The sequence below is a fragment of the Carassius auratus genome, unplaced genomic scaffold, assembly GCF_003368295.1.
Source record: "Carassius auratus strain Wakin unplaced genomic scaffold, ASM336829v1 scaf_tig00034629, whole genome shotgun sequence".
NCBI classification, from domain to species: Eukaryota; Metazoa; Chordata; class Actinopteri; order Cypriniformes; family Cyprinidae; genus Carassius; species Carassius auratus.
This window is the reverse complement of record NW_020526168.1, coordinates 1-23,278: the sequence shown is the minus strand read 5'-3', so window position 1 is coordinate 23,278 and position 23,278 is coordinate 1. Positions and strand designations below refer to the sequence as shown.

At 44.9% G+C, this 23,278-nt stretch overlaps 1 protein-coding gene and 28 non-coding genes across 29 annotated transcripts; 22 read left to right on the top strand and 7 right to left on the bottom strand.

The window, feature by feature from the left end:
* The first annotated feature begins 514 nt into the window (after positions 1 to 514).
* On the top strand, positions 515 to 586 carry trnae-uuc (transfer RNA glutamic acid (anticodon UUC)). Its single transcript has one exon. It is a non-coding gene; the product is annotated as a tRNA-Glu (tRNA).
* A 1,305-nt stretch (positions 587 to 1,891) lies between these two features.
* On the top strand, positions 1,892 to 8,550 carry LOC113081601 (uncharacterized). Its single transcript, XM_026253644.1, has 12 exons — positions 1,892 to 2,265; positions 2,446 to 2,526; positions 2,648 to 2,758; positions 2,866 to 2,943; positions 3,066 to 3,261; positions 3,349 to 3,818; positions 3,929 to 4,256; positions 4,388 to 5,189; positions 5,313 to 5,522; positions 5,851 to 6,192; positions 6,772 to 6,929; positions 7,039 to 8,550. Exons 6-12 carry the CDS (start codon positions 3,397 to 3,399, stop codon positions 8,164 to 8,166), a joined length of 3,390 nt encoding a protein of 1,129 aa, XP_026109429.1. The 5' UTR covers positions 1,892 to 2,265; positions 2,446 to 2,526; positions 2,648 to 2,758; positions 2,866 to 2,943; positions 3,066 to 3,261; positions 3,349 to 3,396; the 3' UTR covers positions 8,167 to 8,550.
* A 716-nt stretch (positions 8,551 to 9,266) lies between these two features.
* Positions 9,267 to 9,338, bottom strand: trnae-cuc (transfer RNA glutamic acid (anticodon CUC)). Its single transcript has one exon. It is a non-coding gene; the product is annotated as a tRNA-Glu (tRNA).
* A 162-nt stretch (positions 9,339 to 9,500) lies between these two features.
* Positions 9,501 to 9,573, top strand: trnar-acg (transfer RNA arginine (anticodon ACG)). The gene has a single exon. It is a non-coding gene; the product is annotated as a tRNA-Arg (tRNA).
* A 1,219-nt stretch (positions 9,574 to 10,792) lies between these two features.
* Positions 10,793 to 10,864, top strand: trnae-uuc (transfer RNA glutamic acid (anticodon UUC)). The gene has a single exon. It is a non-coding gene; the product is annotated as a tRNA-Glu (tRNA).
* Positions 10,865 to 10,988: 124 nt separating this feature from the next.
* Positions 10,989 to 11,076, top strand: trnay-gua (transfer RNA tyrosine (anticodon GUA)). The gene is given in 2 exon segments: positions 10,989 to 11,025; positions 11,041 to 11,076. It is a non-coding gene; the product is annotated as a tRNA-Tyr (tRNA).
* A 105-nt stretch (positions 11,077 to 11,181) lies between these two features.
* trnae-cuc (transfer RNA glutamic acid (anticodon CUC)) lies at positions 11,182 to 11,253 on the bottom strand. The gene has a single exon. It is a non-coding gene; the product is annotated as a tRNA-Glu (tRNA).
* Positions 11,254 to 11,423: 170 nt separating this feature from the next.
* trnar-acg (transfer RNA arginine (anticodon ACG)) lies at positions 11,424 to 11,496 on the top strand. The gene has a single exon. It is a non-coding gene; the product is annotated as a tRNA-Arg (tRNA).
* A 1,219-nt stretch (positions 11,497 to 12,715) lies between these two features.
* On the top strand, positions 12,716 to 12,787 carry trnae-uuc (transfer RNA glutamic acid (anticodon UUC)). Its single transcript has one exon. It is a non-coding gene; the product is annotated as a tRNA-Glu (tRNA).
* A 124-nt stretch (positions 12,788 to 12,911) lies between these two features.
* Positions 12,912 to 12,999, top strand: trnay-gua (transfer RNA tyrosine (anticodon GUA)). The gene is given in 2 exon segments: positions 12,912 to 12,948; positions 12,964 to 12,999. It is a non-coding gene; the product is annotated as a tRNA-Tyr (tRNA).
* A 105-nt stretch (positions 13,000 to 13,104) lies between these two features.
* trnae-cuc (transfer RNA glutamic acid (anticodon CUC)) lies at positions 13,105 to 13,176 on the bottom strand. The gene has a single exon. It is a non-coding gene; the product is annotated as a tRNA-Glu (tRNA).
* A 170-nt stretch (positions 13,177 to 13,346) lies between these two features.
* On the top strand, positions 13,347 to 13,419 carry trnar-acg (transfer RNA arginine (anticodon ACG)). Its single transcript has one exon. It is a non-coding gene; the product is annotated as a tRNA-Arg (tRNA).
* Positions 13,420 to 14,635: 1,216 nt separating this feature from the next.
* Positions 14,636 to 14,707, top strand: trnae-uuc (transfer RNA glutamic acid (anticodon UUC)). The gene has a single exon. It is a non-coding gene; the product is annotated as a tRNA-Glu (tRNA).
* A 75-nt stretch (positions 14,708 to 14,782) lies between these two features.
* trnay-gua (transfer RNA tyrosine (anticodon GUA)) lies at positions 14,783 to 14,870 on the top strand. The gene is given in 2 exon segments: positions 14,783 to 14,819; positions 14,835 to 14,870. It is a non-coding gene; the product is annotated as a tRNA-Tyr (tRNA).
* Positions 14,871 to 14,975: 105 nt separating this feature from the next.
* Positions 14,976 to 15,047, bottom strand: trnae-cuc (transfer RNA glutamic acid (anticodon CUC)). The gene has a single exon. It is a non-coding gene; the product is annotated as a tRNA-Glu (tRNA).
* Positions 15,048 to 15,217: 170 nt separating this feature from the next.
* trnar-acg (transfer RNA arginine (anticodon ACG)) lies at positions 15,218 to 15,290 on the top strand. The gene has a single exon. It is a non-coding gene; the product is annotated as a tRNA-Arg (tRNA).
* A 1,222-nt stretch (positions 15,291 to 16,512) lies between these two features.
* trnae-uuc (transfer RNA glutamic acid (anticodon UUC)) lies at positions 16,513 to 16,584 on the top strand. The gene has a single exon. It is a non-coding gene; the product is annotated as a tRNA-Glu (tRNA).
* A 124-nt stretch (positions 16,585 to 16,708) lies between these two features.
* trnay-gua (transfer RNA tyrosine (anticodon GUA)) lies at positions 16,709 to 16,796 on the top strand. The gene is given in 2 exon segments: positions 16,709 to 16,745; positions 16,761 to 16,796. It is a non-coding gene; the product is annotated as a tRNA-Tyr (tRNA).
* A 105-nt stretch (positions 16,797 to 16,901) lies between these two features.
* Positions 16,902 to 16,974, bottom strand: trnae-cuc (transfer RNA glutamic acid (anticodon CUC)). Its single transcript has one exon. It is a non-coding gene; the product is annotated as a tRNA-Glu (tRNA).
* A 162-nt stretch (positions 16,975 to 17,136) lies between these two features.
* On the top strand, positions 17,137 to 17,209 carry trnar-acg (transfer RNA arginine (anticodon ACG)). Its single transcript has one exon. It is a non-coding gene; the product is annotated as a tRNA-Arg (tRNA).
* Positions 17,210 to 18,431: 1,222 nt separating this feature from the next.
* Positions 18,432 to 18,503, top strand: trnae-uuc (transfer RNA glutamic acid (anticodon UUC)). The gene has a single exon. It is a non-coding gene; the product is annotated as a tRNA-Glu (tRNA).
* Positions 18,504 to 18,627: 124 nt separating this feature from the next.
* On the top strand, positions 18,628 to 18,715 carry trnay-gua (transfer RNA tyrosine (anticodon GUA)). Its single transcript is given in 2 exon segments — positions 18,628 to 18,664; positions 18,680 to 18,715. It is a non-coding gene; the product is annotated as a tRNA-Tyr (tRNA).
* A 105-nt stretch (positions 18,716 to 18,820) lies between these two features.
* On the bottom strand, positions 18,821 to 18,892 carry trnae-cuc (transfer RNA glutamic acid (anticodon CUC)). Its single transcript has one exon. It is a non-coding gene; the product is annotated as a tRNA-Glu (tRNA).
* Positions 18,893 to 19,062: 170 nt separating this feature from the next.
* Positions 19,063 to 19,135, top strand: trnar-acg (transfer RNA arginine (anticodon ACG)). The gene has a single exon. It is a non-coding gene; the product is annotated as a tRNA-Arg (tRNA).
* A 1,216-nt stretch (positions 19,136 to 20,351) lies between these two features.
* On the top strand, positions 20,352 to 20,423 carry trnae-uuc (transfer RNA glutamic acid (anticodon UUC)). Its single transcript has one exon. It is a non-coding gene; the product is annotated as a tRNA-Glu (tRNA).
* A 75-nt stretch (positions 20,424 to 20,498) lies between these two features.
* trnay-gua (transfer RNA tyrosine (anticodon GUA)) lies at positions 20,499 to 20,586 on the top strand. Its single transcript is given in 2 exon segments — positions 20,499 to 20,535; positions 20,551 to 20,586. It is a non-coding gene; the product is annotated as a tRNA-Tyr (tRNA).
* A 106-nt stretch (positions 20,587 to 20,692) lies between these two features.
* trnae-cuc (transfer RNA glutamic acid (anticodon CUC)) lies at positions 20,693 to 20,764 on the bottom strand. Its single transcript has one exon. It is a non-coding gene; the product is annotated as a tRNA-Glu (tRNA).
* Positions 20,765 to 20,926: 162 nt separating this feature from the next.
* On the top strand, positions 20,927 to 20,999 carry trnar-acg (transfer RNA arginine (anticodon ACG)). Its single transcript has one exon. It is a non-coding gene; the product is annotated as a tRNA-Arg (tRNA).
* A 1,220-nt stretch (positions 21,000 to 22,219) lies between these two features.
* trnae-uuc (transfer RNA glutamic acid (anticodon UUC)) lies at positions 22,220 to 22,291 on the top strand. Its single transcript has one exon. It is a non-coding gene; the product is annotated as a tRNA-Glu (tRNA).
* Positions 22,292 to 23,278: the final 987 nt, after the last annotated feature.

Below are 23,278 nucleotides of genomic sequence, written 5' to 3'. Positions count from 1 at the left end.
TACAGTCACACACCAAAAGCAACAGGCCACTACAAAACCCTGCGCCCACACTGGCCACATTTTATGGAAAGTGGCCACAAGCTTGTGCCAGTTAAAGCTGGCCAGTTCCATATGGTCTAGCAGTTAGATTCCTGTTTCTCGTACGCAGCCAGGGGTTGACTCCAGTTTTTCCTCTAGATAAAGGTTGCCGTGTGTGTTTTCAAATGGATGACACGAGTATTTTCACTTGGACAAGAGCTTAATTACCAGTTTGAGGAATCAATTCTGCAATCACAGGAATCTGCCCAAATACACTGAACCCCCGGGTTGAGTGAAAAAACAGATTCCCTGAATGCATACAACACTATATAATTCAGAAAACCGTCCTTTTGGATAATTCTTGTTTTGCCAAATTATTATCACATTGTTACAGTCACAGAACTAAAGCAACAGGCCACTACAAGGTCCTGCGCCCACGCTGACCACATGTATGGAAAGTGCGCCAGAAGCCCATGGCCAGTTTAAAGTGTCCAGATCCCATATGGTCTAGCGGTTAGGATTCCTGGTTTTCACCCAGGCGGCCCGGGTTCAACTCCCGGTATGGGAATGCATGCTCCTTTTTGCTTCCCTCCTCAAAAATCCAGCAAATCTTCCTGCACCAGAAGTGACTTTTTGGCCAGCAGTAGAGCTACAGAACCCTGATATGTCGAGGTTCTGACTAGCCCTTAGCCCCTTCGATGGCGGTACCTGACAACCACAAGTCTGTAAAATTAATCCAATAGTATGCCGACTTCTATCTTTTAAAAACCAATCACGTTATGACCTCTATCTTTTGAAAACCAATCACGTTACGACCTCTATCTTTTGAAAACCAATCACGTTACGACTTCTATCTTTTAAAAACCAATCACGTTACGACTTCTATCTTTTATAAATCAATCACGTTGCGATCTCTATTTTTCCGCGTCCAATGAAATGGCAAGGTCTATTTCTCATACACCAATCACGCACGTCCTCGCCAATTGCATGTAATCTCCGCTCAGGTAACGTTAAATTATTTACATTCCGCTCATGTATGTTATTTATATCTTGATATGAATGAAATGGTTTAGGATTTTTGTTCTTTAGGAATAGCAAGATTGGCCATGTAAATTAGCCTATGATTACCGCTTGATACTACGTAACGTCAACTGTCACTGATGTGTAAATACTATTACGACCGGAGCTAACGTAACTGTAAATATGTCGAATTTAACCGATTAACAAGTTTTCTCAATGAAAAAAAAATGCTTTTTATTGAATTGTAATAAGGTTCCACAGCTTTTTCCAAATGCGGCATTTGAACACACAAAATAAATTTGGAAAATGTTAATGTTTTGTTTAACTTTTACACGTATGTTATATGTTTGTACATATGTTATGACCAGTCAAAAGAAGTGAATGGATAAGTTTATACATTCAGGTTCATGCCCTTATCACATGGACACAGTTGAAAGACCACAATATGTTTAATCTGAGTATTTGTTTTAGTCAAATTAATCCATAATGCTATATATTTATTTATTTATTTATACTCATAAACGTGTTGTATGAGCCTAGGTCATTGAGACATACAGCCATAATAGAAAGATCTATCACAACTTGTTAAGACTCTATGTAATTGTTCTTATACTTTTATTCTTGTTATAATCTTATTATATGTATTTTTTTATATTTGTACAAACATACACACATACATACAAACATTTATATATATATATATATATATATATATATATATATATATATATATATATATATATATATATATATATATATATATATATATATATATATAAATGTTATATAATTGTTTTGACATTATATATATGACTGAATTGTGCAATTGAAATGTTTCCTCTTGGCATGAATATAGCCCCTGCTGCTGACATGGCATTAAATAATAAATAAATAAATCACAACATGTTATATGTAAGATAATATGTGTATTATAATGAACTTATAATCTGCTATAATATGGCGGTCGTTCTGGACCAGGAACACAACTAGCTATCATGAAATGAACACAACAGGAGGGTAAATGCTACAGGCTACAATGGCAGTTAGTGTAACGTGTTATGTAGTGTTTCAGGCAACGACATGGCTTCAGCTAAGTCTCACAAAGGCATGAGTAATGCTGAATGGCTTGCGCGTCTGGAGAGTTTTGCCCAAACAGGAGTTTGGCCATCTACACAGGGGAATAGACCTTCTCCCCGACAAAAAAGATGGCATGAGATGTATCAGAAGGTAAGTTATGCAGCTAGATTCATGGGCAAACTAACAAACTTTTTTGACAATACATTGTGGTATTTTTATTTATGTGTATGGTTAAGTAATTACATGTAAATACAATGTTATATTGATATAATTATGATGACTTATTGCTGTTTTGAGATCCAGTGTCAGAGGTATAATTCATGTTCACAGATAGAAAAGTGCCCTCTGCAAATGAGGGGACAGACCACTCTTCTGAAGGAAGCTCAGACATGTATTTGTGGCTTTCACAAGGTAACTTCAATTAGCCTGGTTCAAGTTGCATAAATAGATAGATGTGTTTGCAACATCAATGTGTCTTTATATCTAAAATCACATTAGGAAGACTGTTTTGTACTTTATGCATGTGTCACAGGTTCATCCACCAGTCACAGGGGAAGCATCACAGAGCACCCCGGCCCAAAGCACACCCTCTGTCAGCGATGTGTCATGTCCTGCAAAGAGACCTAAACTGACATTGTCAATGGTAAGCAGACCACACTATTGCATGCATCACTGCAGATACTGAAACATCTCAACCTTTAACTATAGTGTTAGGGTTTTGTTATCACTAACCATGACAAATCTTTTTAGTTTGAAAAGTCAAGGTTTGGAGGCTCACATGTGGCAGCAGCAAAACCTAATTTGAGCACCCAGAGGAAAACCTCTCAGGTTAATATTAAAAGACATCAAGACTTTTATAATGTCATCATGACTTTATCACTATGTAATTTTAATGTATTAAAAACATGGCAATCCCCTTAATAAATTATTCATAATGTTTGACTCCACAGATGTTAGAGCACTCCAGTTCAGCTACAGTTTCATGTCCACCCTCTGATCCTCATCCTCCTCCATCCCCCAAACCTCATCAGCCCGTCATCCAGTCCTCCTCTTCCTTCTTCCTTCCTCCACCTCAGAGTTCACAACGCATCAAAAAAAACAGCAACGCCATCAACTGTTTCTGAGAATACTGTTGTGAGGAGCCCAGTAAGATCTCATTCAAAATATATACATGTCTTCATCATTTAATGCTCTCTTAGCTTTTATTTAAACCAGTGTTTTTTATAATATCAGCAGGTCTCATCTCAGCCAGAAGATCTCCCCCTTCTGTGGCCACAGACAATGCCACAGCAAGACCAGAAGTGGGTGTCAGAAGCACTTTTTAGGGTTGGTGCAAAGGGAAAGCTGGAGCTGCGTGAAAACCTACAGTTGTGGTATCACCCCCCACCACCAGCCCTGTTGTACCACCAAGCTCCAACACCTGATAGGTTTTTTTCACAGCGTCTCTTGCTCTGGATGCCATATAAGCTGTGGAAGGTGCGGCTCCAGTGTACTAACCCTGCCTGTGCCAGGCAACAGCTGTGTGGTGGTGGACTGCACAGGAGGGTACGACAGGTGTTAGACATTGACAGATACTACAACCTGGTGACAGAGACCCTGATCTGCACCAGGTGTAGAACCAGCTATCTGTCCTGGAGTCAAGCTGTGCTGCAGCAGTTGGACCTGGCCCATCGATCTGAATTCAGGGTCATCCTCACACGCAAGTAATTATTTTGCAGTCATTTTCACTTATGTGCTACCCTTTCTGATAAATATTTCCTACAATAATTAGATACCTTATAATAAGATACTTAAATGAATGCTTTTTTCCAAGGTATGCCTGTGACATTCGGGTTCTTCGCTTGCTGCGTGAGAGGGGCATGGGGAATGGCCCAGTGAGGATCATCGGCCAGCTGAGAGAGAACCACAGTGAGGAGTGGTTGAAACGTGCGCTTCGGTACACATCAGAGTGTGTGGCCTTTTTTGATAATCGTGGCCTGCATCCGCTGCACTTCCAGGAGCCACCACCACTTGCTTCAGTACCCAGCTACAAATGGCTCCTCACTGTATATAGTCAGGACATTCTCAACAGGCTCGATCACATAAAGGCCAGCATAACATCCACGTATGGATCAATCTTAAAAATGGATTCAACTAAGAAGGTCAGATAAGCTGCTTAATTGACTGTACCCTTATCTATAATGTATTGTTAGACCAAGAGAGCTTTATTTTTTTCAGTGTAACTGATTTGGATGCATGTTGTATTATTTGCTATGCTTATTGTTTCTTTCAGATCACCAAGAAGTTGAGTGGGCCTGCGAAAGGCACAGCACAGTGGCTTACCTCAGTGGGCAATGAGATAGGTCAGGTGCTGATGAGTGTCCTGACTGCGAATGAAGGGGCTGGGTTAGACCTCATGGCTGCAGGGCTCATGGAGCGATACCGGAGTGCTGGTGTTGATCCTCCCACTATCATTTATGTGGACTGTGATTGTTGCAAGAAAGTGGGAGAGACTAAATTGAAGAGGCGGTTCAGCGGCTGGCCAGATGTCATCGTCCGCCTAGACATTTGGCATTTTATGCGACGTCTGGCAGTAGGGTGCACCACTGACGCCCACCAGTTGTACCCTACTTTTATGGCAAGGCTGTCATCCTGTATTTTTGAGTGGGATGCAGGGGATCTCACTCTGCTGAGACAGGCCAAAAGGGAGCAACTCATCCAACAGGGCTGGCCTACTCTGTCGGAGGCAGAACTGGACCATCATTTAACTAAAGCTGAGCTGCTCCAGCACTGCAGGAGGAGAACACGGGGAGAAGAAACCACTTTCCGCCTCCTTGATATGCTCATCAGAGAGCTCATGGGTGGCAAGGGGAATGATGCTCTTGGTGTTCCTCTACTTGACAGTGTGAGAATGCAGCACATCTGGAATGTCCAGAGGCGGCACATCACCTGTATCCAAGACCCTCCAAATGTGCCGCTCTATACTGAAACTGGAACTACAAGCAAGGGTGGGGTGGTTCTAAAAACTTATCGTTGTGCCAGAGGCTCCACATCCCTGGAATCATTTCACTGCCACCTAAACAGATTTATTCCAGGTTTGTCATGTCAGAATATACCACATTTTGCCACTAATTCCTGTTTATCAAGATATTTGCAGATTAAATTTTATGTTTTGCATTTTCTCAAAGCAATATTTGGCTTTCTATTTCTTTTTCTAGGGAACAGCGCAAACAGCCTGAACTTCCAGATTTATCTCCTGGAAGGTTTATTACGCTGGAATCAGGACCGGGCTGAAGCTGCTGTTGCAGATGGAGGTTCAACTCTGCGCTCTTACACAGGGGAGCTGGTTTACTCTGTCAATGAGAACTACAATAAGTTGTATGGCAGGAAATTGGTCCCTAGCTTCACTCCACCTGCAGTATACACAGGTAAAAATATTTTGATAAATGCAGCTCATGATGTAGCATGTTTTTGGTAAAATTACAAGTGCTTTTGGACAATAATAATGTAATTTTGACATATCAGAGAAAAATTATACTACCAGAATATTTATACATTATTCTGTGTTCTAGGTTTCAGGGCAGAAAATAAAATACATAGTAGAATATAGAGTAATCCTGTCTTTTTATGATACCCTCTGAATTAGATATATATTGTTCATACAGAAGTGGACAACAAAATATTTACTGCATTTCTAAATAAACCTTTCTGCATAATTTCCATTAAAAATGTTTCCTGTTACAAATATTTCCTCAGGGGAGCTCATTGGAGTACAGTACTTGTTGAGGCAGAATAGTCAGCCCCTGGAGGACATGTGCCCTACCTCTGATAGGACCTCTCAATTGCTGGAGGAGATAGATGTGGAGGAGCAAGTGGAAAAGGATGAGGGTTTCATTGATTTCTTTGGAGAGGAAGCCACAGTGGCAAATCTTGTGGCATCAGATGACTTAGTCCTTTCAGGTCCACCAGTTCTACCAGCTGCACCAGTTCCCAGTGTCCAGGCTCCTACAGCTGCACCACTGCCCAGTGTCAAAATTCCACCACTGCCCATTGTCCAGACTCCACCACTGCACAGTTTCCAGACTCCACCATTGCCCAGTGTCCAGACTCCACCACTGCCCAGTGTCCAGACTCCACCATTGCCTAGTGTCCAGACTCCACCATTGCCCAGTGTCCAAACTCCACCACTGCCCAGTGTCCAGACTCCACCACTGCCCAGTGTCCAGGCTCCACCACTGCTCAGAGTCCGGGCTCCTTCAACTGCACCAGTGCCCAGTGTAGCTGCATCACTGCTCAGTGTCCAGGCTCCACCATTGTTCAGAGTCCGGGCTCCTTCAGCTGCACCAGTGCCCAGTGTCCAGGCTCCACCACTGCTCAGAGTCCGGGCTCCTTCAGCTGCACCAGTGCCCAGTGTAGCTGCACCACTGCCCAGTGTCCAGGCTCCACCACTGCTCAGAGTCCGGGCTCCTTCAGCTGCACCAGTGCCCAGTGTAGCTGCACCACTGCCCAGTGTCCAGACTCCACCACTGCCCAGTGTCCAGGCTCCACCACTGCTCAGAGTCCGAGCTCCTTCAGCTGCACCAGTGCCCAGTGTAGCTGCACCACTGCCCAGTGTCCAGACTCCACCACTGCCCAGTGTCCAGGCTCCACCACTGCTCAGAGTCCGGGCTCCTTCAGCTGCACCAGTGCCCAGTGTAGCTGCATCACTGCTCAGTGTCCAGGCTCCACCACTGCCCAGTGTCCAGGCTCCACCACTGCTCAGAGTCCGGGCTCCTTCAGCTGCACCAGTACCCAGTGTCCAGGATCCTTTAGATACACCAGTGCCCTCAGCAATGGTAAAATTTCCTTTTCTATACGAATTGTCACTCATTTAGTTATCTGCCATTAAGCAGTAAACTTACTTAACAGCATGTAAATACCTAACCAACAGTTATATATTTCCAGGCTGTTGACGAACACTGCATTCCTGGAATGGACCGGGTGGATGCGTTGGCAGAGTGTCTGGTGGAGCTGCGCACACAGACAAGCCTCACACTTACCAACCAACAAGTTGCGACCATTGTGGGTCTGTGGCAGAACCTGGACAAATTTGATAAAGACAGGGTGGTGTATGCTGCTCGTCATCAAGACAGGCTACTTACAGGACGTTTTAGGTCCCCAAAAAAGAAAGCTGTCTTCACTCCTGGTGTCGACAGCACAAAAAGGTGTGTTTTGGGTTCTAGCGGCTCTCCAGCACAGTGGCCTAATTGCTGTCGCCTTGTTGAAATGATTTTCATAAGGTTATGTAACATCCACCGAAGCCCCAAGAAACAGCGGACAGAATCTCTGTCTAGATGGGATCTCATTCTTCGTGATTACAGAAAAATTCGGCAGCTAATCCTGAGCAATGGAATGGTGATGAATGACACAACCCTTCAGCTAGTTGAGGTAAATCAGAGGACCCTTACGACATGGCACAATAACCGTTTAAAGGGTCAGGAGGTCTCCTTGCTGTTGCAAGGGCTGGACCTTCCAGAGGCACGTCCAGTGGCTTTGGATGTTTTGCCTCCAGCACGAGTACAGCCTGTTGTGCCTCCACAATATAGCCACCAGTTGCATACCTACCAGATGCCACCAGACACAGCTGGACAGGCAAAGACAAAGTTTAGAAAGATTGCGCCCTCAGCTACCTGTACATCTGCCACAGCAACTTCAATCTGGCCATCAGCCGTACACCCTCAGCGTTCAGCCACGTCCAGCCATCTAAGGACAATTTGTCCCAGGCCGACAGCACCACACCCATTGGTTCCTGACACACCCACTGCCCCTGTTGTGTCTCAGATGTTTCTGGTGCCCTGCCCAGCCCCATTTTCCACCATTAACCCTGGAGCAATTTCCTCTGAGCCACCTGCAAATGACACAGCCACTCCAACCAAACGATCGTACAATCGCACTGTAAAAGCAAATTCGTGCAGAAAGTGTGGCCAATTTCGTACTCAAGAAACTGGCCATAGCCAGTACAAAGGCAAAATATATTGCCCTAATAAAGAAACAATTACGAAGGAGCAGTGGTTACAGATTATGAGAAGATAACTCATTTATTTATGTGTGATACATTCATTTTGTTCTCTTGGTTGGATCTGTTCTGTTTTTTATCTTCCAGCCATATTTAATGTTAAAGAGTTATACTGTGCACTTTTTTTTATCTTGTATTATTATTATTATTATTATTATTATTATAAACATGTGGGTATGTATGTGAATACACTATAATACATATGGAAATATATATACATATTAAATAAAGTTAAACTATTATTATTATTATTATAGAAAGGTTTATGTGTAGAGGAAGCAGTATAAAGTAAAATACCAAAATGTGTAGATTTTGATGTATATATTTATATATTTTTTTGTACTTATTTTATATAGCGTGTGCACTTAAAATTCTTAATTTTATATTGAATTTAGTACTTTTCCTACATTTTTTTAAATATGTATATAGTTAATAAATATATTTCTCTTTGACTGGTGTGTTGTATTTATTTGTTTTATTGAATGTAATGACATTCAGTTTACAGTTAAATTCAGTGTCACGTGTAGCTTTGCAGTAAGTAATATGATACAATAAAGTGTGAATGCCGTAATAAGGAGGTTATTTTGTCCCTACTGCCACAGGAAATGATTGCCTTAATAAATGCACTTTGACTAATGATAATGATAATGAGAATAAAATAAAAATCAATCTTAGAAACGAAAGAATTATTAAATCAAAAACATTACTGTCAAAATCAATCTTAGAAACGAAACAATAATTAAATTCAAATACATTACTTTTAAAATCAAACTTGGACACGAAACAATCGATTTACGATTTTTAACAAATACACGCATAACTTTATGTGACAGCGTGGATTCGAACCTACGATTTCCTGAATTTCTCGCGCTTCTCTTCCTCCCTCTCCCCTCTTCCCCCCCTTCTTATACAGACAATTGTTCCCCAGCTTTGGCGGAGCTGGTAGAGCGGAGGACTGTAGGTTGGAGTGTTGGCCATCCTTAGGTCGCTGGTTCAACTCCGGCTCGAAGGAGGTGTTTTTTTCATGTTCCCACCAATGTTTTGGCTTGGAGCTGGCTTTCTCACAGCTGTCAGCAGAGCTTGAATTCGCAGTCCACAATTGGAAGGCAAAAGAGCTTTCCCTGACCGGGAATCGAACCCGGGCCGCGGCGGTGAGAGCGCCGAATCCTAACCACTAGACCACCAGGGAGGGATGGTGGGCTGGAGGGCTCGTGGGCTGCTGGGCTGGTGGGCTGGAGGGCTGGTAGTCTGTTCTCCTGATAACAAGGTGAGAATGAGCAGACATCAATGCTTGCCACCGTCACATCGAAAACCAACAAGTCTGTAACAATCGGGGGTCTTTACTTTTGGTGGGCCAGTGGCGCAATGGATAACGCGTCTGACTACGGATCAGAAGATTCTAGGTTCGACTCCTGGCTGGCTCGCTCTGTGCTTGTTTTTCTCCGGCTTATTTTGTTGTTGTGTTTTTTTTCTCCAAAGTCCAAAAGAAAAGGCAACTCTCTAGGCATTCTTCTATTTTTTCCAAAAAAAGGCACATTCTGCACACCCATTCCGATGTCTAGGGGAGACACGGACATGCTTTGGTATTGCCATTCGTCTCACAAAATGCAGGCTGGTGGGCCAGTTGATTCTAGAATGAACAATTTCATCGCTACTCTGTAACCGCTTTACTACTTTGAAGGGTGCAATGCCATGTGGTTTTGATGTCACAGGCTTGCCATTTTGAAGCCTTATCACTAATTGCCACCTGGACATTGAGAATAATTTGTAATCTGCATTAAACTGAACGAGCGAATAATCAGCATTGGATTAAAAATTGGTCTCACTTTCATTATTAACCTCACAACATGTCAGTTTTGTACCTTGACAGACCGACGATAGGCAGTTTTTCCTCTAGATAACGGTTGCCATGTGTGTTTTCAGATGCATGACACAAGTATTTTCACCTGGACAAGACCTTAATTACCAGTTCGAGGTATAAATTCAGCAATCACAGGATTCTGGCCAAAAAACTGAACCATGTGTGAGTCAACAAACATGTCCCTTGAATGCATGCAACACTATATATTTCAGTAAACCGTCCCTTCGGATGATTCTTGTATTGCCAAATTATTATCACATTGTTACAGTCACACACCAAAAGCAACAGGCCACTACAAAACCCTGCGCCCACACTGGCCACATTTATGGAAAGTGGCCCACAAGCTTGTGGCCAGTTAAAGCTGGCCAGTTCCCATATGGTCTAGCAGTTAGGATTCCTGGTTTTCTCGTACGCAGCCAGGGGTTGACTCCAGTTTTTCCTCTAGATAAAGGTTGCCGTGTGTGTTTTCAAATGGATGACACGAGTATTTTCACTTGGACAAGAGCTTAATTACCAGTTTGAGGAATCAATTCTGCAATCACAGGAATCTGCCCAAATACACTGAACCCCCGGGTTGAGTGAAAAAACAGATTCCCTGAATGCATACAACACTATATAATTCAGAAAACCGTCCTTTTGGATAATTCTTGTTTTGCCAAATTATTATCACATTGTTACAGTCACAGAACTAAAGCAACAGGCCACTACAAGGTCCTGCGCCCACGCTGACCACATGTATGGAAAGTGCGCCAGAAGCCCATGGCCAGTTTAAAGTGTCCAAATCCCATATGGTCTAGCGGTTAGGATTCCTGGTTTTCACCCAGGCGGCCCGGGTTCAACTCCCGGTATGGGAATGCATGCTCCTTTTTGCTTCCCTCCTCAAAAATCCAGCAAATCTTCCTGCACCAGAAGTGACTTTTTGGCCAGCAGTAGAGCTACAGAACCCTGATATGTCGAGGTTCTGACTAGCCCTTAGCCCCTTCGATAGCTCAGCTGGTAGAGCGGAGGACTGTAGGTTGGAGTGTTGGCCATCCTTAGGTCGCTGGTTCAACTCCGGCTCGAAGGAGGTGTTTTTTTCATGTTCCCACCAATGTTTTGGCTTGGAGCTGGCTTTCTCACAGCTGTCAGCAGAGCTTGAATTCGCAGTCCACAATTGGAAGGCAAAAGAGCTTTCCCTGACCGGGAATCGAACCCGGGCCGCGGCGGTGAGAGCGCCGAATCCTAACCACTAGACCACCAGGGAGGGATGGTGGGCTGGAGGGCTCGTGGGCTGCTGGGCTGGTGGGCTGGAGGGCTGGAGGGCTGGTAGTCTGTTCTCCTGATAACAAGGTGAGAATGAGCAGACATCAATGCTTGCCACCGTCACATCGAAAACCAACAAGTCTGTAACAATCGGGGGTCTTTACTTTTGGTGGGCCAGTGGCGCAATGGATAACGCGTCTGACTACGGATCAGAAGATTCTAGGTTCGACTCCTGGCTGGCTCGCTCTGTGCTTGTTTTTCTCCGGCTTATTTTGTTGTTGTGTTTTTTTTCTCCAAAGTCCAAAAGAAAAGGCAACTCTCTAGGCATTCTTCTATTTTTTCCAAAAAAAGGCACATTCTGCACACCCATTCCGATGTCTAGGGGAGACACGGACATGCTTTGGTATTGCCATTCGTCTCACAAAATGCAGGCTGGTGGGCCAGTTGATTCTAGAATGAACAATTTCATCGCTACTCTGTAACCGCTTTACTACTTTGAAGGGTGCAATGCCATGTGGTTTTGATGTCACAGGCTTGCCATTTTGAAGCCTTATCACTAATTGCCACCTGGACATTGAGAATAATTTGTAATCTGCATTAAACTGAACGAGCGAATAATCAGCATTGGATTAAAAATTGGTCTCACTTTCATTATTAACCTCACAACATGTCAGTTTTGTACCTTGACAGACCGACGATAGGCAGTTTTTCCTCTAGATAACGGTTGCCATGTGTGTTTTCAGATGCATGACACAAGTATTTTCACCTGGACAAGACCTTAATTACCAGTTCGAGGTATAAATTCAGCAATCACAGGATTCTGGCCAAAAAACTGAACCATGTGTGAGTCAACAAACATGTCCCTTGAATGCATGCAACACTATATATTTCAGTAAACCGTCCCTTCGGATGATTCTTGTATTGCCAAATTATTATCACATTGTTACAGTCACACACCAAAAGCAACAGGCCACTACAAAACCCTGCGCCCACACTGGCCACATTTATGGAAAGTGGCCCACAAGCTTGTGGCCAGTTAAAGCTGGCCAGTTCCCATATGGTCTAGCAGTTAGGATTCCTGGTTTTCTTGTACGCAGCCAGGGGTTGACTCCAGTTTTTCCTCTAGATAAAGGTTGCCGTGTGTGTTTTCAAATGGATGACACGAGTATTTTCACTTGGACAAGAGCTTAATTACCAGTTTGAGGAATCAATTCTGCAATCACAGGAATCTGCCCAAATACACTGAACCCCCGGGTTGAGTGAAAAAACAGATTCCCTGAATGCATACAACACTATATAATTCAGAAAACCGTCCTTTTGCATAATTCTTGTTTTGCCAAATTATTATCACATTGTTACAGTCACAGAACTAAAGCAACAGGCCACTACAAGGTCCTTCGCCCACGCTGACCACATGTATGGAAAGTGCGCCAGAAGCCCATGGCCAGTTTAAAGTGTCCAAATCCCATATGGTCTAGCGGTTAGGATTCCTGGTTTTCACCCAGGCGGCCCGGGTTCAACTCCCGGTATGGGAATGCATGCTCCTTTTTGCTTCCCTCCTCAAAAATCCAGCAAATCTTCCTGCACCAGAAGTGACTTTTTGGCCAGCAGTAGAGCTACAGAACCCTGATATGTCGAGGTTCTGACTAGCCCTTAGCCCCTTCGATAGCTCAGCTGGTAGAGCGGAGGACTGTAGGTTGGAGTGTTGGCCATCCTTAGGTCGCTGGTTCAACTCCGGCTCGAAGGAGGTGTTTTTTTCATGTTCCCACCAATGTTTTGGCTTGGAGCTGGCTTTCTCACAGCTGTCAGCAGAGCTTGAATTCGCAGTCCACAATTGGAAGGCAAAAGAGCTTTCCCTGACCGGGAATCGAACCCGGGCCGCGGCGGTGAGAGCGCCGAATCCTAACCACTAGACCACCAGGGAGGGATGGTGGGCTGGAGGGCTCGTGGGCTGCTGGGCTGGTGGGCTGGAGGGCTGGAGGGCTGGTAGTCTGTTCTCCTGATAACAAGGTGAGAATGAGCAGACATCAATGCTTGCCACCGTCACATCGAAAACCAACAAGTCTGTAACAATCGGGGGTCTTTACTTTTGGTGGGCCAGTGGCGCAATGGATAACGCGTCTGACTACGGATCAGAAGATTCTAGGTTCGACTCCTGGCTGGCTCGCTCTGTGCTTGTTTTTCTCCGGCTTATTTTGTTGTTGTGTTTTTTTTCTCCAAAGTCCAAAACAAAAGGCAACTCTCTAGGCATTCTTCTATTTTTTCCAAAAAAAGGCACATTCTGCACACCCATTCCGATGTCTAGGGGAGACACGGACATGCTTTGGTATTGCCATTCGTCTCACAAAATGCAGGCTGGTGGGCCAGTTGATTCTAGAATGAACAATTTCATCGCTACTCTGTAACCGCTTTACTACTTTGAAGGGTGCAATGCCATGTGGTTTTGATGTCACAGGCTTGCCATTTTGAAGCCTTATCACTAATTGCCACCTGGACATTGAGAATAATTTGTAATCTGCATTAAACTGAACGAGCGAATAATCAGCATATTAAAAATTGGTCTCACTTTCATTATTAACCTCACAACATGTCAGTTTTGTACCTTGACAGACCGACGATAGGCAGTTTTTCCTCTAGATAACGGTTGCCATGTGTGTTTTCAGATGCATGACACAAGTATTTTCACCTGGACAAGACCTTAATTACCAGTTCGAGGTATAAATTCAGCAATCACAGGATTCTGGCCAAAAAACTGAACCTTGTGTGAGTCAACAAACATGTCCCTTGAATGCATGCAACACTATATATTTCAGTAAACCGTCCCTTCGGATGATTCTTGTATTGCCAAATTATTATCACATTGTTACAGTCACACACCAAAAGCAACAGGCCACTACAAAACCCTGCGCCCACACTGGCCACATTTATGGAAAGTGGCCCACAAGCTTGTGGCCAGTTAAAGCTGGCCAGTTCCCATATGGTCTAGCAGTTAGGATTCCTGGTTTTCTTGTACGCAGCCAGGGGTTGACTCCAGTTTTTCCTCTAGATAAAGGTTGCCGTGTGTGTTTTCAAATGGATGACACGAGTATTTTCACTTGGACAAGAGCTTAATTACCAGTTTGAGGAATCAATTCTGCAATCACAGGAATCTGCCCAAATACACTGAACCCCCGGGTTGAGTGAAAAAACAGATTCCCTGAATGCATAAAACACTATATAATTCAGAAAACCGTCCTTTTGCATAATTCTTGTTTTGCCAAATTATTATCACATTGTTACAGTCACAGAACTAAAGCAACAGGCCACTACAAGGTCCTTCGCCCACGCTGACCACATGTATGGAAAGTGCGCCAGAAGCCCATGGCCAGTTTAAAGTGTCCAAATCCCATATGGTCTAGCGGTTAGGATTCCTGGTTTTCACCCAGGCGGCCCGGGTTCAACTCCCGGTATGGGAATGCATGCTCCTTTTTGCTTCCCTCCTCAAAAATCCAGCAAATCTGATATGTCGAGGTTCTGACTAGCCCTTAGCCCCTTCGATAGCTCAGCTGGTAGAGCGGAGGACTGTAGGTTGGAGTGTTGGCCATCCTTAGGTCGCTGGTTCAACTCCGGCTCGAAGGAGGTGTTTTTATCATGTTCCCACCAATGTTTTGGCTTGGAGCTGGCTTTCTCACAGCTGTCAGCAGAGCATGAATTCGCAGTCCACAATTGGAAGGCAAAAGAGCTTTCCCTGACCGGGAATCGAACCCGGGCCGCGGCGGTGAGAGCGCCGAATCCTAACCACTAGACCACCAGGGAGGGATGGTGGGCTGGAGGGCTCGTGGGCTGCTGGGCTGGTGGGCTGGAGGGCTGGAGGGCTGGTAGTCTGTTCTCCTGATAACAAGGTGAGAATGAGCAGACATCAATGCTTGCCGCCGTCACATCGAAAACCAACAAGTCTGTAACAATCGGGGGTCTTTACTTTTGGTGGGCCAGTGGCGCAATGGATAACGCGTCTGACTACGGATCAGAAGATTCTAGGTTCGACTCCTGGCTGGCTCGCTCTGTGCTTGTTTTTCTCCGGCTTATTTTGTTGTTGTGTTTTTTTTCTCCAAAGTCCAAAACAAAAGGCAACTCTCTAGGCATTCTTCTATTTTTTCCAAAAAAAGGCACATTCTGCACACCCATTCCGATGTCTAGGGGAGACACGGACATGCTTTGGTATTGCCATTCGTCTCACAAAATGCAGGCTGGTGGGCCAGTTGATTCTAGAATGAACAATTTCATCGCTACTCTGTAACCGCTTTACTACTTTGAAGGGTGCAATGCCATGTGGTTTTGATGTCACAGGCTTGCCATTTTGAAGCCTTATCACTAATTGCCACCTGGACATTGAGAATAATTTGTAATCTGCATTAAACTGAACGAGCGAATAATCAGCAATTTGGGATTAAAAATTGGTCTCACTTTCATTATTAACCTCACAACATGTCAGTTTTGTACCTTGACAGACCGACGATAGGCAGTTTTTCCTCTAGATAACGGTTGCCATGTGTGTTTTCAGATGCATGACACAAGTATTTTCACCTGGACAAGACCTTAATTACCAGTTCGAGGTATAAATTCAGCAATCACAGGATTCTGGCCAAAAAACTGAACCATGTGTGAGTCAACAAACATGTCCCTTGAATGCATGCAACACTATATATTTCAGTAAACCGTCCCTTCGGATGATTCTTGTATTGCCAAATTATTATCACATTGTTACAGTCACACACCAAAAGCAACAGGCCACTACAAAACCCTGCGCCCACACTGGCCACATTTATGGAAAGTGGCCCACAAGCTTGTGGCCAGTTAAAGCTGGCCAGTTCCCATATGGTCTAGCAGTTAGGATTCCTGGTTTTCTCGTACGCAGCCAGGGGTTGACTCCAGTTTTTCCTCTAGATAAAGGTTGCCGTGTGTGTTTTCAAATGGATGACACGAGTATTTTCACTTGGACAAGAGCTTAATTACCAGTTTGAGGAATCAATTCTGCAATCACAGGAATCTGCCCAAATACACTGAACCCCCGGGTTGAGTGAAAAAACAGATTCCCTGAATGCATACAACACTATATAATTCAGAAAACCGTCCTTTTGGATAATTCTTGTTTTGCCAAATTATTATCACATTGTTACAGTCACAGAACTAAAGCAACAGGCCACTACAAGGTCCTGCGCCCACGCTGACCACATGTATGGAAAGTGCGCCAGAAGCCCATGGCCAGTTTAAAGTGTCCAAATCCCATATGGTCTAGCGGTTAGGATTCCTGGTTTTCACCCAGGCGGCCCGGGTTCAACTCCCGGTATGGGAATGCATGCTCCTTTTTGCTTCCCTCCTCAAAAATCCAGCAAATCTTCCTGCACCAGAAGTGACTTTTTGGCCAGCAGTAGAGCTACAGAACCCTGATATGTCGAGGTTCTGACTAGCCCTTAGCCCCTTCGATAGCTCAGCTGGTAGAGCGGAGGACTGTAGGTTGGAGTGTTGGCCATCCTTAGGTCGCTGGTTCAACTCCGGCTCGAAGGAGGTGTTTTTTTCATGTTCCCACCAATGTTTTGGCTTGGAGCTGGCTTTCTCACAGCTGTCAGCAGAGCTTGAATTCGCAGTCCACAATTGGAAGGCAAAAGAGCTTTCCCTGACCGGGAATCGAACCCGGGCCGCGGCGGTGAGAGCGGCCGAATCCTAACCACTAGACCACCAGGGAGGGCTGGAGGGCTCGTGGGCTGCTGGGCTGGTGGGCTGGAGGGCTGGAGGGCTGGTAGTCTGTTCTCCTGATAACAAGGTGAGAATGAGCAGACATCAATGCTTGCCACCGTCACATCGAAAACCAACAAGTCTGTAACAATCGGGGGTCTTTACTTTTGGTGGGCCAGTGGCGCAATGGATAACGCGTCTGACTACGGATCAGAAGATTCTAGGTTCGACTCCTGGCTGGCTCGCTCTGTGCTTGTTTTTCTCCGGCTTATTTTGTTGTTGTGTTTTTTTTCTCCAAAGTCCAAAAGAAAAGGCAACTCTCTAGGCATTCTTCTATTTTTTCCAAAAAAAGGCACATTCTGCACACCCATTCCGATGTCTAGGGGAGACACGGACATGCTTTGGTATTGCCATTCGTCTCACAAAATGCAGGCTGGTGGGCCAGTTGATTCTAGAATGAACAATTTCATCGCTACTCTGTAACCGCTTTACTACTTTGAAGGGTGCAATGCCATGTGGTTTTGATGTCACAGGCTTGCCATTTTGAAGCCTTATCACTAATTGCCACCTGGACATTGAGAATAATTTGTAATCTGCATTAAACTGAACGAGCGAATAATCAGCAATTTGGGATTAAAAATTGGTCTCACTTTCATTATTAACCTCACAACATGTCAGTTTTGTACCTTGACAGACCGACGATAGGCAGTTTTTCCTCTAGATAACGGTTGCCATGTGTGTTTTCAGATGCATGACACAAGTATTTTCACCTGGACAAGACCTTAATTACCAGTTCGAGGTATAAATTCAGCAATCACAGGATTCTGGCCAAAAAACTGAACCTTGTGTGAGTCAACAAACATGTCCCTTGAATGCATGCAACACTATATATTTCAGTAAACCGTCCCTTCGGATGATTCTTGTATTGCCAAATTATTATCACATTGTTACAGTCACACACCAAAAGCAACAGGCCACTACAAAACCCTGCGCCCACACTGGCCACATTTATGGAAAGTGGCCCACAAGCTTGTGGCCAGTTAAAGCTGGCCAGTTCCCATATGGTCTAGCAGTTAGGATTCCTGGTTTTCTTGTACGCAGCCAGGGGTTGACTCCAGTTTTTCCTCTAGATAAAGGTTGCCGTGTGTGTTTTCAAATGGATGACACGAGTATTTTCACTTGGACAAGAGCTTAATTACCAGTTTGAGGAATCAATTCTGCAATCACAGGAATCTGCCCAAATACACTGAACCCCCGGGTTGAGTGAAAAAACAGATTCCCTGAATGCATACAACACTATATAATTCAGAAAACCGTCCTTTTGCATAATTCTTGTTTTGCCAAATTATTATCACATTGTTACAGTCACAGAACTAAAGCAACAGGCCACTACAAGGTCCTTCGCCCACGCTGACCACATGTATGGAAAGTGCGCCAGAAGCCCATGGCCAGTTTAAAGTGTCCAAATCCCATATGGTCTAGCGGTTAGGATTCCTGGTTTTCACCCAGGCGGCCCGGGTTCAACTCCCGGTATGGGAATGCATGCTCCTTTTTGCTTCCCTCCTCAAAAATCCAGCAAATCTTCCTGCACCAGAAGTGACTTTTTGGCCAGCAGTAGAGCTACAGAACCCTGATATGTCGAGGTTCTGACTAGCCCTTAGCCCCTTCGATAGCTCAGCTGGTAGAGCGGAGGACTGTAGGTTGGAGTGTTGGCCATCCTTAGGTCGCTGGTTCAACTCCGGCTCGAAGGAGGTGTTTTTATCATGTTCCCACCAATGTTTTGGCTTGGAGCTGGCTTTCTCACAGCTGTCAGCAGAGCATGAATTCGCAGTCCACAATTGGAAGGCAAAAGAGCTTTCCCTGACCGGGAATCGAACCCGGGCCGCGGCGGTGAGAGCGCCGAATCCTAACCACTAGACCACCAGGGAGGGATGGTGGGCTGGAGGGCTCGTGGGCTGCTGGGCTGGTGGGCTGGAGGGCTGGAGGGCTGGTAGTCTGTTCTCCTGATAACAAGGTGAGAATGAGCAGACATCAATGCTTGCCGCCGTCACATCGAAAACCAACAAGTCTGTAACAATCGGGGGTCTTTACTTTTGGTGGGCCAGTGGCGCAATGGATAACGCGTCTGACTACGGATCAGAAGATTCTAGGTTCGACTCCTGGCTGGCTCGCTCTGTGCTTGTTTTTCTCCGGCTTATTTTGTTGTTGTGTTTTTTTTCTCCAAAGTCCAAAACAAAAGGCAACTCTCTAGGCATTCTTCTATTTTTTCCAAAAAAAGGCACATTCTGCACACCCATTCCGATGTCTAGGGGAGACACGGACATGCTTTGGTATTGCCATTCGTCTCACAAAATGCAGGCTGGTGGGCCAGTTGATTCTAGAATGAACAATTTCATCGCTACTCTGTAACCGCTTTACTACTTTGAAGGGTGCAATGCCATGTGGTTTTGATGTCACAGGCTTGCCATTTTGAAGCCTTATCACTAATTGCCACCTGGACATTGAGAATAATTTGTAATCTGCATTAAACTGAACGAGCGAATAATCAGCATATTAAAAATTGGTCTCACTTTCATTATTAACCTCACAACATGTCAGTTTTGTACCTTGACAGACCGACGATAGGCAGTTTTTCCTCTAGATAACGGTTGCCATGTGTGTTTTCAGATGCATGACACAAGTATTTTCACCTGGACAAGACCTTAATTACCAGTTCGAGGTATAAATTCAGCAATCACAGGATTCTGGCCAAAAAACTGAACCTTGTGTGAGTCAACAAACATGTCCCTTGAATGCATGCAACACTATATATTTCAGTAAACCGTCCCTTCGGATGATTCTTGTATTGCCAAATTATTATCACATTGTTACAGTCACACACCAAAAGCAACAGGCCACTACAAAACCCTGCGCCCACACTGGCCACATTTATGGAAAGTGGCCCACAAGCTTGTGGCCAGTTAAAGCTGGCCAGTTCCCATATGGTCTAGCAGTTAGGATTCCTGGTTTTCTTGTACGCAGCCAGGGGTTGACTCCAGTTTTTCCTCTAGATAAAGGTTGCCGTGTGTGTTTTCAAATGGATGACACGAGTATTTTCACTTGGACAAGAGCTTAATTACCAGTTTGAGGAATCAATTCTGCAATCACAGGAATCTGCCCAAATACACTGAACCCCCGGGTTGAGTGAAAAAACAGATTCCCTGAATGCATAAAACACTATATAATTCAGAAAACCGTCCTTTTGCATAATTCTTGTTTTGCCAAATTATTATCACATTGTTACAGTCACAGAACTAAAGCAACAGGCCACTACAAGGTCCTTCGCCCACGCTGACCACATGTATGGAAAGTGCGCCAGAAGCCCATGGCCAGTTTAAAGTGTCCAAATCCCATATGGTCTAGCGGTTAGGATTCCTGGTTTTCACCCAGGCGGCCCGGGTTCAACTCCCGGTATGGGAATGCATGCTCCTTTTTGCTTCCCTCCTCAAAAATCCAGCAAATCTGATATGTCGAGGTTCTGACTAGCCCTTAGCCCCTTCGATAGCTCAGCTGGTAGAGCGGAGGACTGTAGGTTGGAGTGTTGGCCATCCTTAGGTCGCTGGTTCAACTCCGGCTCGAAGGAGGTGTTTTTATCATGTTCCCACCAATGTTTTGGCTTTGGAGCTGGCTTTCTCACAGCTGTCAGCAGAGCATGAATTCGCAGTCCACAATTGGAAGGCAAAAGAGCTTTCCCTGACCGGGAATCGAACCCGGGCCGCGGCGGTGAGAGCGCCGAATCCTAACCACTAGACCACCAGGGAGGGATGGTGGGCTCGTGGGCTGCTGGGCTGGTGGGCTGGAGGGCTGGAGGGCTGGTAGTCTGTTCTCCTGATAACAAGGTGAGAATGAGCAGACATCAATGCTTGCCGCCGTCACATCGAAAACCAACAAGTCTGTAACAATCGGGGGTCTTTACTTTTGGTGGGCCAGTGGCGCAATGGATAACGCGTCTGACTACGGATCAGAAGATTCTAGGTTCGACTCCTGGCTGGCTCGCTCTGTGCTTGTTTTTCTCCGGCTTATTTTGTTGTTGTGTTTTTTTTCTCCAAAGTCCAAAACAAAAGGCAACTCTCTAGGCATTCTTCTATTTTTTCCAAAAAAAGGCACATTCTGCACACCCATTCCGATGTCTAGGGGAGACACGGACATGCTTTGGTATTGCCATTCGTCTCACAAAATGCAGGCTGGTGGGCCAGTTGATTCTAGAATGAACAATTTCATCGCTACTCTGTAACCGCTTTACTACTTTGAAGGGTGCAATGCCATGTGGTTTTGATGTCACAGGCTTGCCATTTTGAAGCCTTATCACTAATTGCCACCTGGACATTGAGAATAATTTGTAATCTGCATTAAACTGAACGAGCGAATAATCAGCATTTGGATTAAAAATTGGTCTCACTTTCATTATTAACCTCACAACATGTCAGTTTTGTACCTTGACAGACCGACGATAGGCAGTTTTTCCTCTAGATAACGGTTGCCATGTGTGTTTTCAGATGCATGACACAAGTATTTTCACCTGGACAAGACCTTAATTACCAGTTCGAGGTATAAATTCAGCAATCACAGGATTCTGGCCAAAAAACTGAACCATGTGTGAGTCAACAAACATGTCCCTTGAATGCATGCAACACTATATATTTCAGTAAACCGTCCCTTCGGATGATTCTTGTATTGCCAAATTATTATCACATTGTTACAGTCACACACCAAAAGCAACAGGCCACTACAAAACCCTGCGCCCACACTGGCCACATTTATGGAAAGTGGCCCACAAGCTTGTGGCCAGTTAAAGCTGGCCAGTTCCCATATGGTCTAGCAGTTAGGATTCCTGGTTTTCTCGTACGCAGCCAGGGGTTGACTCCAGTTTTTCCTCTAGATAAAGGTTGCCGTGTGTGTTTTCAAATGGATGACACGAGTATTTTCACTTGGACAAGAGCTTAATTACCAGTTTGAGGAATCAATTCTGCAATCACAGGAATCTGCCCAAATACACTGAACCCCCGGGTTGAGTGAAAAAACAGATTCCCTGAATGCATACAACACTATATAATTCAGAAAACCGTCCTTTTGGATAATTCTTGTTTTGCCAAATTATTATCACATTGTTACAGTCACAGAACTAAAGCAACAGGCCACTACAAGGTCCTGCGCCCACGCTGACCACATGTATGGAAAGTGCGCCAGAAGCCCATGGCCAGTTTAAAGTGTCCAAATCCCATATGGTCTAGCGGTTAGGATTCCTGGTTTTCACCCAGGCGGCCCGGGTTCAACTCCCGGTATGGGAATGCATGGCTCCTTTTTGCTTCCCTCCTCAAAAATCCAGCAAATCTTCCTGCACCAGAAGTGACTTTTTGGCCAGCAGTAGAGCTACAGAACCCTGATATGTCGAGGTTCTGACTAGCCCTTAGCCCCTTCGATAGCTCAGCTGGTAGAGTGGAGGACTGTAGGTTGGAGTGTTGGCCATCCTTAGGTCGCTGGTTCAACTTCGGCTCGAAGGAGGTGTTTTTTTCATGTTCCCACAATGTTTTGGCTTGGAGCTGGCTTTCTCACAGCTGTCAGCAGAGCTTGAATTCGCAGTCCACAATTGGAAGGCAAAGAGCTTTCCTGACGGGAATCGAACCCGGGCTGCGGCGGTGAGAGCGGCGATCCTAACACTAGACCACCAGGGAGGGCTGGAGGGCTCGGTGGGCCTGCTGGGCTGGTGGCTGGAGGGCTGGAGGGTCTGGTAGTCCTCTGTTCTCCTGATAACAAGGTGAGAATGAGCAGACATCAATGCTTGCCACCGTCACATCGAAAACCAACAAGTCTGTAACAATCGGGGTCTTTACTTTTGGTGGGCCAGTGGCGCAATGGATAACGCGTCTGACTACGGATCAGAAGATTCTAGGTTCGACTCTGGCTGGTCTGGCTCGCTCTGTGCTTGCTTTTTTCTCCGGCTTATTTTGTTGTTGTGTTTTTTTTCTCCAAAGTCCAAAAGAAAAGGCAACTCTCTAGGCATTCTTCTATTTTTCCAAAAAAAGGCACATTCTGCACACCCATTCCGATGTCTAGGGGAGACACGGACATGCTTTGGTATTGCCATTCGTCTCACAAAATGCAGGCTGGTGGGCCAGTTGATTCTAGAATGAACAATTTCATCGCTACTCTGTAACCGCTTTACTACTTTGAAGGGTGCAATGCCATGTGGTTTTGATGTCACAGGCTTGCCATTTTGAAGCCTTATCACTAATTGCCACCTGGACATTGAGAATAATTTGTAATCTGCATTAAAC